Source organism: Falco cherrug, chromosome 2, assembly GCF_023634085.1.
Source record: "Falco cherrug isolate bFalChe1 chromosome 2, bFalChe1.pri, whole genome shotgun sequence".
NCBI classification, from domain to species: Eukaryota; Metazoa; Chordata; class Aves; order Falconiformes; family Falconidae; genus Falco; species Falco cherrug.
In genome coordinates, this window is record NC_073698.1 from 19569036 (window position 1) to 19582002 (window position 12967).

The 12967-nt window shown below is 39.2% G+C and overlaps 1 protein-coding gene across 1 annotated transcript in view; it reads left to right on the forward strand.

The window, feature by feature from the left end:
- RNF17 (ring finger protein 17) overlaps nt 1–12967 on the forward strand; it is a 54254-nt gene that overhangs the window by 8385 nt on the left and 32902 nt on the right. Inside the window, exons 7-15 of the mRNA XM_055701687.1 lie at nt 476–576; nt 1401–1572; nt 2649–2725; nt 4978–5052; nt 6231–6278; nt 6462–6505; nt 10182–10343; nt 11247–11436; nt 11882–12047. Coding sequence (XP_055557662.1) covers nt 476–576; nt 1401–1572; nt 2649–2725; nt 4978–5052; nt 6231–6278; nt 6462–6505; nt 10182–10343; nt 11247–11436; nt 11882–12047 — 1035 coding nt within the window. The remainder of the gene's footprint in view (nt 1–475; nt 577–1400; nt 1573–2648; nt 2726–4977; nt 5053–6230; nt 6279–6461; nt 6506–10181; nt 10344–11246; nt 11437–11881; nt 12048–12967) is intronic.

Below are 12967 nucleotides of genomic sequence, written 5' to 3' on the forward strand. Positions count from 1 at the left end.
TTTCATTAAATGTAACTATAGCGACAAAATTAATGCTTAGCCAGGGAAAGAATCTTTATTTCTTTCATTTCTGCTCAGACTGAGTTTAAAAAAACAGGAAACTTATTGTGCTACTTAGCTGGGTATGGTGCTATATGACTATGTCAAGTAAGGAAAGTGAGGCGGTGGCACATAGATCTATATGTTTCTTGCCTCATGGATCTGAAGATTTCAGTTGACATGAGGATCACAAGCCAGTGCAAGCTGACTAGAAGCTAGAGAAAACAAAGGGATTAATGAGCTATAGCTGGTTTAAGTATTGCTCTTACATGGTTTAGTGTCACTCTTCCTGCTAAGTATTGATCATTGTCTTAATTTTCATTGCTTCTGTTCTGAATTAAAAAAAAAAAGGAAAGAATTGATGTGACACTAATGAAATACTAATAATGGATAGCGAAATAATTAATGCATGTTTATTGAACACTGAATGAAATAGATGCTGGAATATTTGGAATGGAGAATGAAGCAGGAAGGAGACAAAGTCGCAGAAACTGCTGATAAAGCATTTGATGAACTTGCTACTTCTCTCCTCTCAAGGTAGTAATCTGTTTTGCAGAATGGTGGGCATGAGTTATTTTTTCAAGAAGTTGTTTCTAATTCAGATAAAAGAATTCTATATAAAATTTCAGTCTTCCTTTCAGCAGTATTTCATAATACCTGTCTCTTAATTTTTGTGCAGTATTTTTGCTCTTTTCATAGTGGCATCTGTTAGAGCTCATTTTCAGGGCTGGAAAATACTAGCTTATGTTGCCTCTGCTCTTTAAAAAAAGAAAAAACTTAGTCTTAATGACACTATTTTTCTTAAATAGCTCAATTTTGACGTTTTTTTAATATTGATACTAGATGAGTTTAACATCAAGAAGAACTTTTTTTTAAAATTTACTTTCTGCAAATTTTCAAGCTGATAAAGCCCTTCATTTCTTGATGTCTTCCAGGACTCTTCATTTCTTCATTTTCAAAAATATTTTTATCTTCAGATTTAAAGGGGGAAGGGGTGTCAAAACTTGGGATTCCAGAATAGCCTCTGCGAGGGGGATCTGATACCTTAATAGACTGAATTGTAAAATTCAACTGTTTAGTTTTCAGTTGGATGTGTATGGAAGAGTGCTTTAAACATTTAATTAAAAACTTTCTCCAAATGAAGTGGCTTTTTAGTGTGAACTCTTAACTTTTGTGGTTCCTCCAATTAAGCAGGTTTTCCATGCTTTCCACCTTTCACTGTTTGAAGAAAATGATATTTCTGTGTGATATGTATCCACTTTGTGTTGTGGTATAACTGGTAATTGTGTGTTATAGTTGAAGTTTGAATCTGTATGGCTGAGTGCTTATTAAACTCTGAAAAGTAGTATTTTTTAATACAGGAAAATAAGATTGCATGCAGAATTAGTGAAGACCATCAGCTCCTACAGCACTGATATTGCAAAAGCTAAGGAAGTCATTGAAAAGAAGAAAAAGTGCCTGATTGGTGCGATTAGGATTGCAAAGGAATTAGAACTTACATGTTCTATAAGAACCTGTTACGATCTTGCACAGGTAGTTACATTCTTGCACTGTGAAATAATTTATTTTTAATGAATGTATTCCAATTTGGGTTAAAAGTTTTGTGATCTGTCTTTGGGATTTTTGCAGTAATTTAGTCTTACTGCGCGCACACACACACACAGAGGCATAGTCTTGGTCATAGAAACCCACAGCGTAGCAGATAGTGTGGGTTTCTATCAGACCAAAGGTCCATCCTGTGAAGTCGCCTGTCTGACTACAGAAAGGAAAAGATGCTTGGAAGGAAGAATCGAAGAACCTGGGCATTTAGTGTGTTAGGAAGTTGAACGTTAAGGATTTTATAATCAGTGGGATACATCAGGGTCAGTACACATTACCTCATTCTATCATAAGCTTTTGAACACTTCCTTGAATGTCTTTGTAATGCTTGTGGCAGTGTGTATGTGAGTGTACATATGTACATTATATGTATGTATTCATACGTAGTGGCAGTGAGTTCTCATTTTAATACTTAAAATGAGGTGTATATAAAATAGCTTCCTTTGTTCTAAATGTGCTACCCAGTTACTCCATTTGGAGCCTTTGTGGTCCTTGTGTTGAGAAAAACAATGAATACCTGGTCTTGTCATTCTTGAAAGTAGTGTAATTTTTAGACTGTCATGTTCCCTGCTTCCAGTTGTCACTTTCCGTATGAAGAAACTTGGTTTTTCTCATCTGACCCAGAAAAGAAGACTGATCACTTGTTTTTTTCTGTCATTTACCTCCATCTTGTCCAGTGTGGCTTTTGGGAGCTGGCACTCATCACAGTCCTCCTATAGGTTTACCTTCTTACTTAAGTCACCTTCTCAGTAGTTGTTCATATAAAAGGAAAATCTGACTCCTGCTTCTGTTTACAGGCAAACATTACAAAATCCCCAACCATTAGGTCTGCTCAATTATGTTTTCTTACATTGCTAGTTGGCTGTTGGCTGTTAATGAGTAAACTCTTGGGGGTTTTCTGTAAAATTAAAGATGTTATACTCTTGGCTTTGTCATGTTGTAGATAATAGGTATCTGTATAATCTGCTTTTTTGTATAATGGAAGCTAAGAATTTACTTCTTAATTTCAGGTTATTTGTAATTTAAAGTTGCCAGTTGAGGCTGAGCTTTCAAGAGTGAATAGTTGGAAGGAAAAAATTCCTCCAAGGTAAATGACTGGAGTGGGAGGTATATTGGGAGGTAAATGGTTGCACTGGATATCTTAATTACAAAAACGGTTCTTACAGCAGTTAAATAGCAGAAGTTGAGCTGCTTTACTTGCATTTTAGTGAAAAACTGCTAGTTCAGATGTATGCAAACCCATCGCTAACTGCAGAGTAGCCTTCACCTGAGGAAGAAATTCTTGACAGACTTCTGCCACTTTTACTGTCCTTCCCTTATAAGTAGAAATAAATTGGGGAATAGTGGCTTAATTACTTACTAAAAAATGAACCTGTTTCTCACCTTCAGGAAAGACTTAAATGCTTTTTGGGGCAGTGATGTTTAAGAAGTAATTTGTGGAAAATCACAGTTACCATGTTGCCCTCATTGAAAGTGACAAATATGCTTTCTGTACCAGAAATAAGCAAGAAAATGTTGTGGCTGTGGTACAGCTGACCCTATATGCAACTTGATCATAAGGCTGGTCAGCATGCTGTAATCCTAGTGTATAGAAGCCAAATTCAGGAATGGTGGAGTGACAGAACAAAGATGGTGTTAGGCTGGAACATCTTGGAGATCCCATTATATTTTAGAACATGTCACCACCCTGGGGGATAGAGTGGTTGTGTGTCATCAGATTCTGACTGGCACAGAGGAATGAAGCTCAAAGTTGATTACTTGCATGCGAAGTGTGAAAAATTATCATGAAATCATAGAATCATTTAGGTTGGAAAAGATGTGGAAGATCATGGAGCCCAACCACCAACCTAACGCTACCACGTCCACCACAAAATCATGTCCCTCAGCACCATCTTTACGAGTCCTTTAAATTACAGAATCACAGAACTGTTTCAATTGGAAGGGATTTTTAAAGGTCATCTAGTCCAACCCTCCTGCAATAAGCAGGGACAGTTGCTACTAGATCAGGTTGCTCAGAGGCCCATGCAACCTGACCCTGAATGTTTCCAGGGATGGGACATCTACCACCTCTCTGGGCAACGTGTTCCAGTCTTTTTCCCACTCTCATCATAACAATTTTTTTTCCTTGTATTCATGTGAACCTGTCCTCTTAGTTTAAAACCATTACCCCTTGTCCTACTGCAGCAGGCCCTATTATGTCTGTTTCCATCCTGTAACACCCCCCACTTCAAGTACTAAAAGACTACAGTAAGGCCCCAACTATCTCGGCCAGATGCCTTCAGGGATGGTGATTCAACCACTTCCCTGGGCAGCCTGTTCCAGTACTTGACAGAAACTACAACTCCTCCTGTCATCTGTTAGTTGAGTCATTAGAATATGGATAAAGGAATCTTTAAAATCATCATTTACAGAACTTGGTGACTAGCTAGGTAGGGCCTATTTTGAAGATAGTGTAAGTAGTGAATGAACATTTCAGAGAAGCCAATTGAAATGCACAGTGCCAAACTCTCCTAACCCAGAAGAAAGCTAAAACATCACAAAATCAAATTTGTTTACTTTGGGAGACCTTTTAAGAACTTGAACAAAACATGGCAGGGGAAGGAGATCTGGTGAAGGATGAGCATAAAGGTGCTGGTACCACTCCAGAATAACAGCAAAGGTGAAAAAAAATCCCATCTAGGAGGCGCATAGTAGTTGAGGCACATTCTGTAGATGTAAAATAGAATAGAAAGGAGAGTAGATATGTTCTTGAAGGGGCAGGGGGAAGAAGGGAAGAATGAAAGATGGGCTGTTTAATACTGCTTACACTTCAATTTTCACAAATTGTTCATTATAACTGGCAGCAAAGCTAAGAATTTGATTGCATGAAGTTATGTTTACTGTTAAGCCTAGATGTAGAAGTACTTAAAAGATTTTGCTGGCTTTCATCGGTAAAAGAAACAGGTGCTTATTAGTGTAACAATAAGTGGAACAAAAAAAAGTACGTTTTGGACTTCAGTTAAGGTTTTCTCTTCAGGAGCATTGGAGAATTCTTTTTCTCTGTGCAGAATAATTTAGTGAAGTAAACTGGGTATAGGTGTGAAAATTTGGTAACTGAATTTGGAGTACTTAATCCGTGCATGAGGAAGCAAAAGGCAAGAGAGTTCTTAAGTATGAGTGTGAAGATAACTGAGCAACCAAATCTGTTAACAGGAGTGGAAGACTGAAACTGGGGTAAGATAATCTCGTATTTGGCCCCTCCATGAAAACTTGTGCTGAAAAATATCATACATCATAAACTGTCAAGAATGATTTCAGTATTTGTGTCATTTTCTGTCATGTTCTTTCATTTCTCTTGAGATTCTTCCTAAACATGGATGAAATTACATCTTTATTAAAAAATTTGGGCAAGATTGAATGGGGAGCAACAGGGCAGTAAGTATATTATTTTATAAAGATAGATACGGTAAGTTACCTGTTCTTCTAATGGCTAAATATTCATTGGAGATCAAAAAACTTCAAAAAAAAATCTTTATGTGCTTATAGGTTTCTAAGAGTATAGTGAAAGAAAACAAAACTTCAGATCCTGTTATTTCAATCAGCATTCCAGTTATTCCAGTTAGTGTTTCAGTTCTAACATTTCAGTTTTAGTTGTATTTCACTGTATCACCTAAGTTACTAAGATTTTTTTATACTGTGTACTTTTCAGCTTTGACTGGCATTTAATGTTATAGTCATGGAATCATAGAATTATTTAGGTTGGAAGTCCTTTAAGATCATCAAGTCCAACCATAAACCTAACACTGCCAAATCCACTGCTAAACTATATCCCTAAGGACCACATCTGCATATTCATAGTACACTTAATAGAGATGTTTATCATAATAGTATATGAAAATTGTATCATGTCAGTGTAAATAAATCTTTAAAATCAACAGCAAATACTGAAATTTACAGTATTTCCACTTTACAGTCGTAAGTACTGATTGCGTCAAATACTGAAAAATTACTTAAAATTAACTTGAACCAGGAAAAAATTACTATTTTTAAAATTACAATTGCTTTTATTTTATTAGTCCCCCTTATTTATTTTTCCCTGCAGTCTTTGACAAAAACTTGAGAAAATGGAATGGAGTTGCTGTTAGCCCCTTTTAAAGTTAGCACTGGTTATGTTTAAAAAGGCATATTGCATACTGTAATATTTTAAAATCCTGCAGGTTACAGGGGAGAGTAACTGTTAGTGCAAAAGCATCTGACATGCCTTTTGATCTTAACATGAACTATCTGTGACATTATTAACAGGTTTTTTTCAAATACTTTGTATTTACCTGTGGTCTGTTTGCTCATTTAAGCAGGGGTGGCTCTTGTACCGAGTTGTGTCCAAGAATGTATGCCATTTCTATGCTAGTCTTTTTTTAGGTTTCAGAAATCATGTTAATGTTTTTGTTGTTATGGTATTCAAAAACTTAACATATTTTTTTTAACCAGCTGTTAGGAGGTGTTTTCTTTACATAGTGGTATGTTCTTAATTAAACCTGTGCTTTGAATTGTGCTTTTCTGAGAACAGACTGGATTATATTAATGTCTCCAAATAAATGTTTTCCTAAATACAGTGAAGATACTGGACAATGCACTCTTATCCTTGATGGCAAAGAAGAAATGCCAAGCTGTGATACTCAGTCATCGGTAGAGAATAAGTTTCCAGCACTTAGCAGAGAAAGTAAAATAAAGTCTCTTGCATATAAACTTGATGCTCACAAAGAAATGAAAAATGTTCAAGTACAAGAAACGTGTCCTATGATACGTCATCAGAGTATTCCTGCTCTACCCAAGTCTCCATCCAGTCCTGATGTCATAATAGAAGAAATATATGACGACGACGTGGCATGTAAGTTTCTAATATCTGATGCTTTCAATGTTCCATTGTCAAGCCTGATGTTATTTGTGTTTTGTATTATGTTGTGTGCTTGTAGTTCTTGTCAGCTCATATGACTTCTTTTTGCCTTACCTTCATTTGAGCTAGCATTGTTTCTTTTTTCCCCTCCTTCAGCTTAGCTTAGTGAAAATTCTCTCAAAAGTTCTCTCGAAGGGTCCTGAGTTCCTCTGTCTGCCTGGATGATTCTTTTTGGCTCTTAGTTATTACAGTCCCTTTCAGAGTTTCTGATATTGGCTCCTGGAGAATGCTTTTCTGGGCAGTTCAGTGGGCTTCCTGAATCTGTCTCCCTACTGACAGTAGCAGTTAGCTTCCTCAGCTTTGCAGGTTTTCCCTGGATTGTATTAGTAAGAGTGTAGCTAACAGTCCAGGAAGTGATCCTTCCCCTCTGTTAGGCTCTTGTGAGACTGAAGCTGGAGTACTGCATCCAGTGTTGGACCCTGCAGTACTGAAAGTCACTACCCTACTGGAGCGAGTCCAGCAGGGCCTACCAAGCTGCTGTCCAAGAGGTGCTCAAGGACAGGGCTGAAGGCATTAGGAGCAAGTTGGAACATGGAAAATCCAGTTAGATAATAGGGGGGAAATAGACAGATGCTTCCCACAGTATAATTCAGAGTGTCTGTGTGCACAACATACCTAGAAAATGCATATGATTAGTAATGCTTGGGGAGGATGAGGGACAGAGTAGGGGGTGATATGTGAGTGTGGCTCCATCCTCTTGACACTTGCCCTTAAGATATTTGTAGACATTGATGAGATCCCCTCTCAGTCTTCTCTTCCCCAGGCTAACCAGGCCCAGATCTCTCAGCCTTTCCCCATAAGGGAGATGCTCCAGTCCCCTCGTCAGCTTTGTAGCCCTCCGCTGGGCCCTCTCCAGTAGTTCTCTGTCTCCCTTGAACTGGGGAGCCCAGCACTGGGCACAGCACTCCAGATGGGGCCTCACCAGGGCAGAGCAGAGGGGAGGATCACCTCCCTCCACCTGCTGGCCATGCTCCTCCTGATGCACCCCAGGGTCCCATTGGCCACCTTGGCCACAAGGGCACACTGCTGGCTCATGGGCAACTTGCTGCCCACCAGAACTCCCAGGTCCTTCTCTTCAGAACTTTTTTCCAGCAGGTCAGCCCCTTGCCTGTACTGGTGCATGGGATTGTTCCCCCCGAGGTGCAGGACCCTACACTTGCCTTTGTTGAACTCCATGAGGTTCCTCCCCGCCCAGCTCTCCAGCCTGTCCAGGTCTCGCTGAATGGCAGCGCAGCCTACTGGTGCATCAGCCACTCCTCCCTGTTTTGTATCATCAGCAACCTTGCTGAGGGTGCACTGTCCCTTCATCCAGGTTATTGACGTATAGGTTGAACAAGACTGGACCCAGTACTAACCCCTGGGGAACACCGCTGGCTACAGGCCTCCAGCGAGACTCTGTGCTGTTTTTCACAACTCTGAGCTCTGCCATTCAGCCAGTTCTTAATCCACCTCACTGTCCACTCACCTAAGCCACGCTTCCTGAGCTTACCTATGAGGATGTTACAGGAGACTTGTCAAAAGCCTTGCTGAGGTCAAGATAGGCAGTGTCCACTGCTCTTCCCTTGGGAACCCAGCCAGTCATTCCATCATAGAAGGCTACCGGGTTAGTCAGGCATGATTTTGCCTTGATGAATCCATGATGGCTACTTCTGATACCTTTTCTGCCACATGCTTCGAGATCACCTACAGGATGAGCGGTTCCACGACCTTTCCGGAGATGGTAGCAAGTCTGACCAGCCTGTAGTTTCCCGAGTCATCCTTCTTGCCCTTTTTGAAGACTGGAGTAACCTTGGCTTTTCTCCAGACCTTGGGCACCTCTCCTGTTCTCCATGACCTTTCAAAAATGATGGAGAGTGGCTTGGCAGTAAGATCTGCCAGCCCCTCAGCACTTGGGGGGTGCATCCCATCAGGGCCCATGGATTTGTGGCTGTTAGGTTTGCTTAAGTGGTCTCTAACATGATCCTCCTTGACCTAGGGAAAGTCTTCCTTTTTCCAGATTTGCTCTGTTGCCTCCAGGGTCTGGGAAACCTGAGGGCCATCCTTGGCAGTAAAGACTGAACTAAAGAAGGCATTCAGTAATTTTGCCTTCTCTGTCATTCATCACCAGGGCACCCACCTCGTTCAGCAGTGGGCCCACGTTTTCTCTAGTTATCCTTTTCCTACTGGTGTACTTGAAGAAGCTCTTCTTGTTGTCCTTGACGTCCCTTACTAGGTATAATTCCAGATGGACTTCAGCCTTCCTTATTGCCTCTCTGCATGTTCTGACAACATCCCTATATTCTCCCAAGTGGTCTGGCCCTTTTTCCACATCCCATAAACTTCCTTCTTTTTGGTTTTTTCCAGAATCTCCCTGCTCATCTGTGCAGGCTTCCTGCCCCCTTTGCATGATTTCTTACTCATAGGGATGCATCTATCCTGAACTTGGAGGAAGTGATGCTTAAATATTAACCAGTTGTCTTGGACACCCCCCTACATTCTAGAGCCCTGACCCATGGGATTCCTCCCAAGTAGTTCTTTAAAGAGGCCAAAGTTAGCTGTCAAATCCAGGGTTACAATTCTACTTGGTGCCCTGCCTCCTCCATACAGGATCCTGAACTCCACCATCTCATCATCACTGCAGCCAAGGCTGCCCCCAGCTTTCCCTTCTCCAACCAGTCCTTCTTTGTGAGTACAAGGTCTAGGAGCACAACTCACTTTGTTGACTTCTCCACCATCTGTGTCAAAAAGTTATCATCAATGCTCTGTGGAAGCCGCCTGTCCAAGAGTGATCTTGCATCTGTTCTGGGCACTGTATTTCCTAAACTTCCAAGCACAGTCCTGTGTACATGCTCAGAATGTTTCAAATGCCAGATTCTTTGTACTGTCTTTTGCCTCTGGTCAGTTGTAGAGATGGACACAGAGATGGCTGTCCCTCCAGTATGCTGCCAATCTGTCAGTCTGCTGTGACCTGATCAGTCGCATAGGTGGCATTGGTCTAGATGATGCTGTCCACTCCTTGCAGGGAGTTCTGTGGTATGAAATACTTGTGTAGGAATTGACTTGCTGGGCTTCTAAAACCTTCTGACCCATCCACCATCTTTGGCGAGTAGCTTCAGGAACAGCAACCTGCATTTTGGATCCCAAATCAAGGGAGGTGCCTGCAGTACAAAGGATTTGGATGCTTAGGAAGTACTTGTCTTATAAAGGGTTATCTCTAGGCTGGCTTTAGGCTGTTCCTTGATCTTCATGCATTAACACTGAATAGCTATACAAAAGTGCTTAGCATACCTGTTCTTAAAGATATAATTTGCTTTCTAGAAGCTTCCTATTTCTCTGTTAAATAGAGGGAATACAAACTGAATTGCCTACTTAAATTCAGGCTACCGCTTTGTAAGCAGTGAGACAGCCTTTTATTTTGCAGGGTAGCATAAGGGAAGTAATTCAAAAGTGTGGATTTAATCAGAAAGCAAACATGGTAACTAGTTTGAACCAAGTGTGAACAGACTTGTCAGGTTAAAAGCTATCTGAGGTAACGTTATGATTAATGTAACACAAACGTAACTGCGTGTCTAATAGTATCTGTTGGAATCACTTGGAGAGTGTTTGATAATCTGTTTTATGTCTTACTCAGGTTCGACAGAAGCAGTGTTTGTAAGCCATGTCATAAATCCATGCCACTTCTATGTTCAGAAATACTCACAGAAGAATGAAGCAAGGATTTTGGAGAAGAAATTGAAAAGATTTTCTTGTAATAAGAGTTCCTATCTCTTGCCTTCAGACGTTTTGGAACTAGGTAAATCATTAACTTTTAAAGGTCTACATTAGCTTAAAATACTATCTTGCAATATGTCTTCCTCAATATAGTATTCTCCCCCCTGCCACACACATAATAAAACAGTCCTTTGTTCTGGAATCTACAATTAATCCATTTTGGGAAACATGTACCCATTGGTTAGTAAAGTAGACCTATTAAATCATAAACAGAAATAGTAAAAGTAAAAAAGACTCTGCAGTTCTCAACCTCAACAGATGGAGCACTTAGAGTAATCAACAGTTGAAACACCTGGCTGTAAATGTAATGTTTTCCAGAATTAGGTGGTCATTGTTAACTGGTAGTTTTTTCAGTATGCTGATTTTAATGACTAGCCTAGTTCATTCATTACTTCAGTAAATCAGATTTGTCTCATGCAAGCAACATTCCCTTTGAGTGGATAATTATTTTTTTAAAGTTCACTAACTGAGTAGAAACCATTCTGGGAGTAAAAATGAAATACAATAATACATTGCTAAATCATTAACATCCATTTCTAGCTCACATATTGACAGTGTTACTCACTTCTAGAAGGTGTTTAGAAAACTGATAAAAAGTATGCAATAGGCCTAAACTTCAGTACATTTTTTTGGCACTTTATTAGGAGGTATAGAAAGTTTGCCAGAAATGACTTCTTAATACAAGCCAAAAACCTCTTAGCCTTACAGACGTTGTCTAAATGATTGTGGGGAGAAAACTTCTGGTGGCTGTCAAGACAAGTTCTTTAATGTCTTTGTTAATTTATTGTAATGGTAGCACTTTTACTACCTGTGTGGAAGATAGGCAACAATGGAACATTATGCAGAAATGTGATAATACTTCCAGTGTAAAATATCTACAAATACTGAATTTAGTCTTACTGGGTTTTTATTTGCTTCCGTATAGGTGCTAGAATTTTTATTAAGAGTAAGGAAACTGGAATGTGGTGTCGTGGGACTGTCACAGAACTAATTCCCCAAAAAAATAAAAATCAGAGGAAGCCTTGTGGTCCAATAAGATACAACGTTTGTGATATTACACTGCTGGAAGTATTCCTGATTGATTTTGGGAACTCTATAGTTCTAATTTTCTCAGGGTATGTTTACAGAGAGAGGTTTCTGTCTGCAGCTGTTGTCCTTGACTGTTGCTATTCTGCTAAGAAACAAGTCCTCCATTAGCTTCACACAAGCAGACAACCAGATACCCAAATGACACTAATACTCAGTATGCACGTATTTCCCACAGGAAAAGTGGCAATGTATGTAAGTACACAAGTGTACAAGCCTTCACATGTTAAAATGCTTAGTTTGGATTTGCATTGCAAAAGAGAATGTGTGAGTCCACAATGTCTTGTTTTTTTAAAAAAAGAAATGCATTTCATTGAGACTTTCTAGTTTTGTTTCAGAGACGTGACATTATGCCAATTATTGCAAGAATTACCTTTATTTTAGGTCTGGGGTTTGGTTTGGGGTTTTTTTTGGTGTTGGGTTATTTTTGCCTTTCTTCTAAGCTAGTACTGCTTTTACTCCCATTGACAGTAGAGATGTTCCTGCTGAAAGGCCTGAACCTGCTACTCTGCAAACTATTAAAACAGGTGACATAAGTTTTTTTGTACGGAAGCTTGATCAGCATATTGAGGCAGAACTTGCAGCTGTTCCTCCTTTAGCAGTACGGTGTTCATTGAAGGATGTTGTTCCCAAAAATGCAGTAAGTAAAAGCTGTTTGTACTATTTGAGGAGATTTTTTTCTTCCTAAGATATATATTAAATAACTTAAATACATAATTTAACAATGATCTTACTCTAGTATAAACAGAAGGAAACTCGAGAGGAGTACAGGGTATATTTTATTTCTAAGAAAAAGGTAAGTCATCTCTTATAAAAAGATGGGTTGCATTGCTTTCATTGGAAAGGGGAAAAGAGCTTATAGCATCTGTCTTAAAAAGTGGCTGCATTTACAAATACATATTTCAGGCTTAAATCTCACTACTCTTACTCTAGACATGTTCTTTGTCCAATTTAAAACCAAATTACAGGACTAATACTTCATGGCTGTCTCATAACTTTATGCAAGTAGTAACTTTCAAAAATAATCCAAACAGAGAAGAAATGGATTGAGAATTTTTAAGAGAAACTTCTCAGGGATTGTCCTTCGTTACTTAAAAAATTTTGCCATGTACTGGAAAGTGTTACTTGTTCTCTTTCTGTATGACAACAAATACCTGAAATCCCTTAGAAGGAGGACGTATATGTCAGTGTTACTTTTTTCAGTATTCACTTACTTATTCATTGGCTTGCTTTATTTTTGCCACATTCACGTGGGAATGTACTGTGTCTAATGCAGCTGTGCATTTCTGACAGTATAACTCATGGCTGGTTTGGGATTTTTTTTTTTTTTTACCAGTCTGATGTTGTCTGAAATAGCTTTAAATAGGAAAGATCTGGAACAATTATTGCAGGTGTGGATAAAATGCGTTCCTTATACATGCTTTCATTTTTTTCACACCTAAGAGGCACAGATTTGCAGTATCAAATGAGGAATGCATCAACTTGATTGAAGAGAAATAAATTCAGACAGGCTTTTTCAAGAAAGATAAAATGTCAAGAAGAATATTGTGGAGAGGAGGA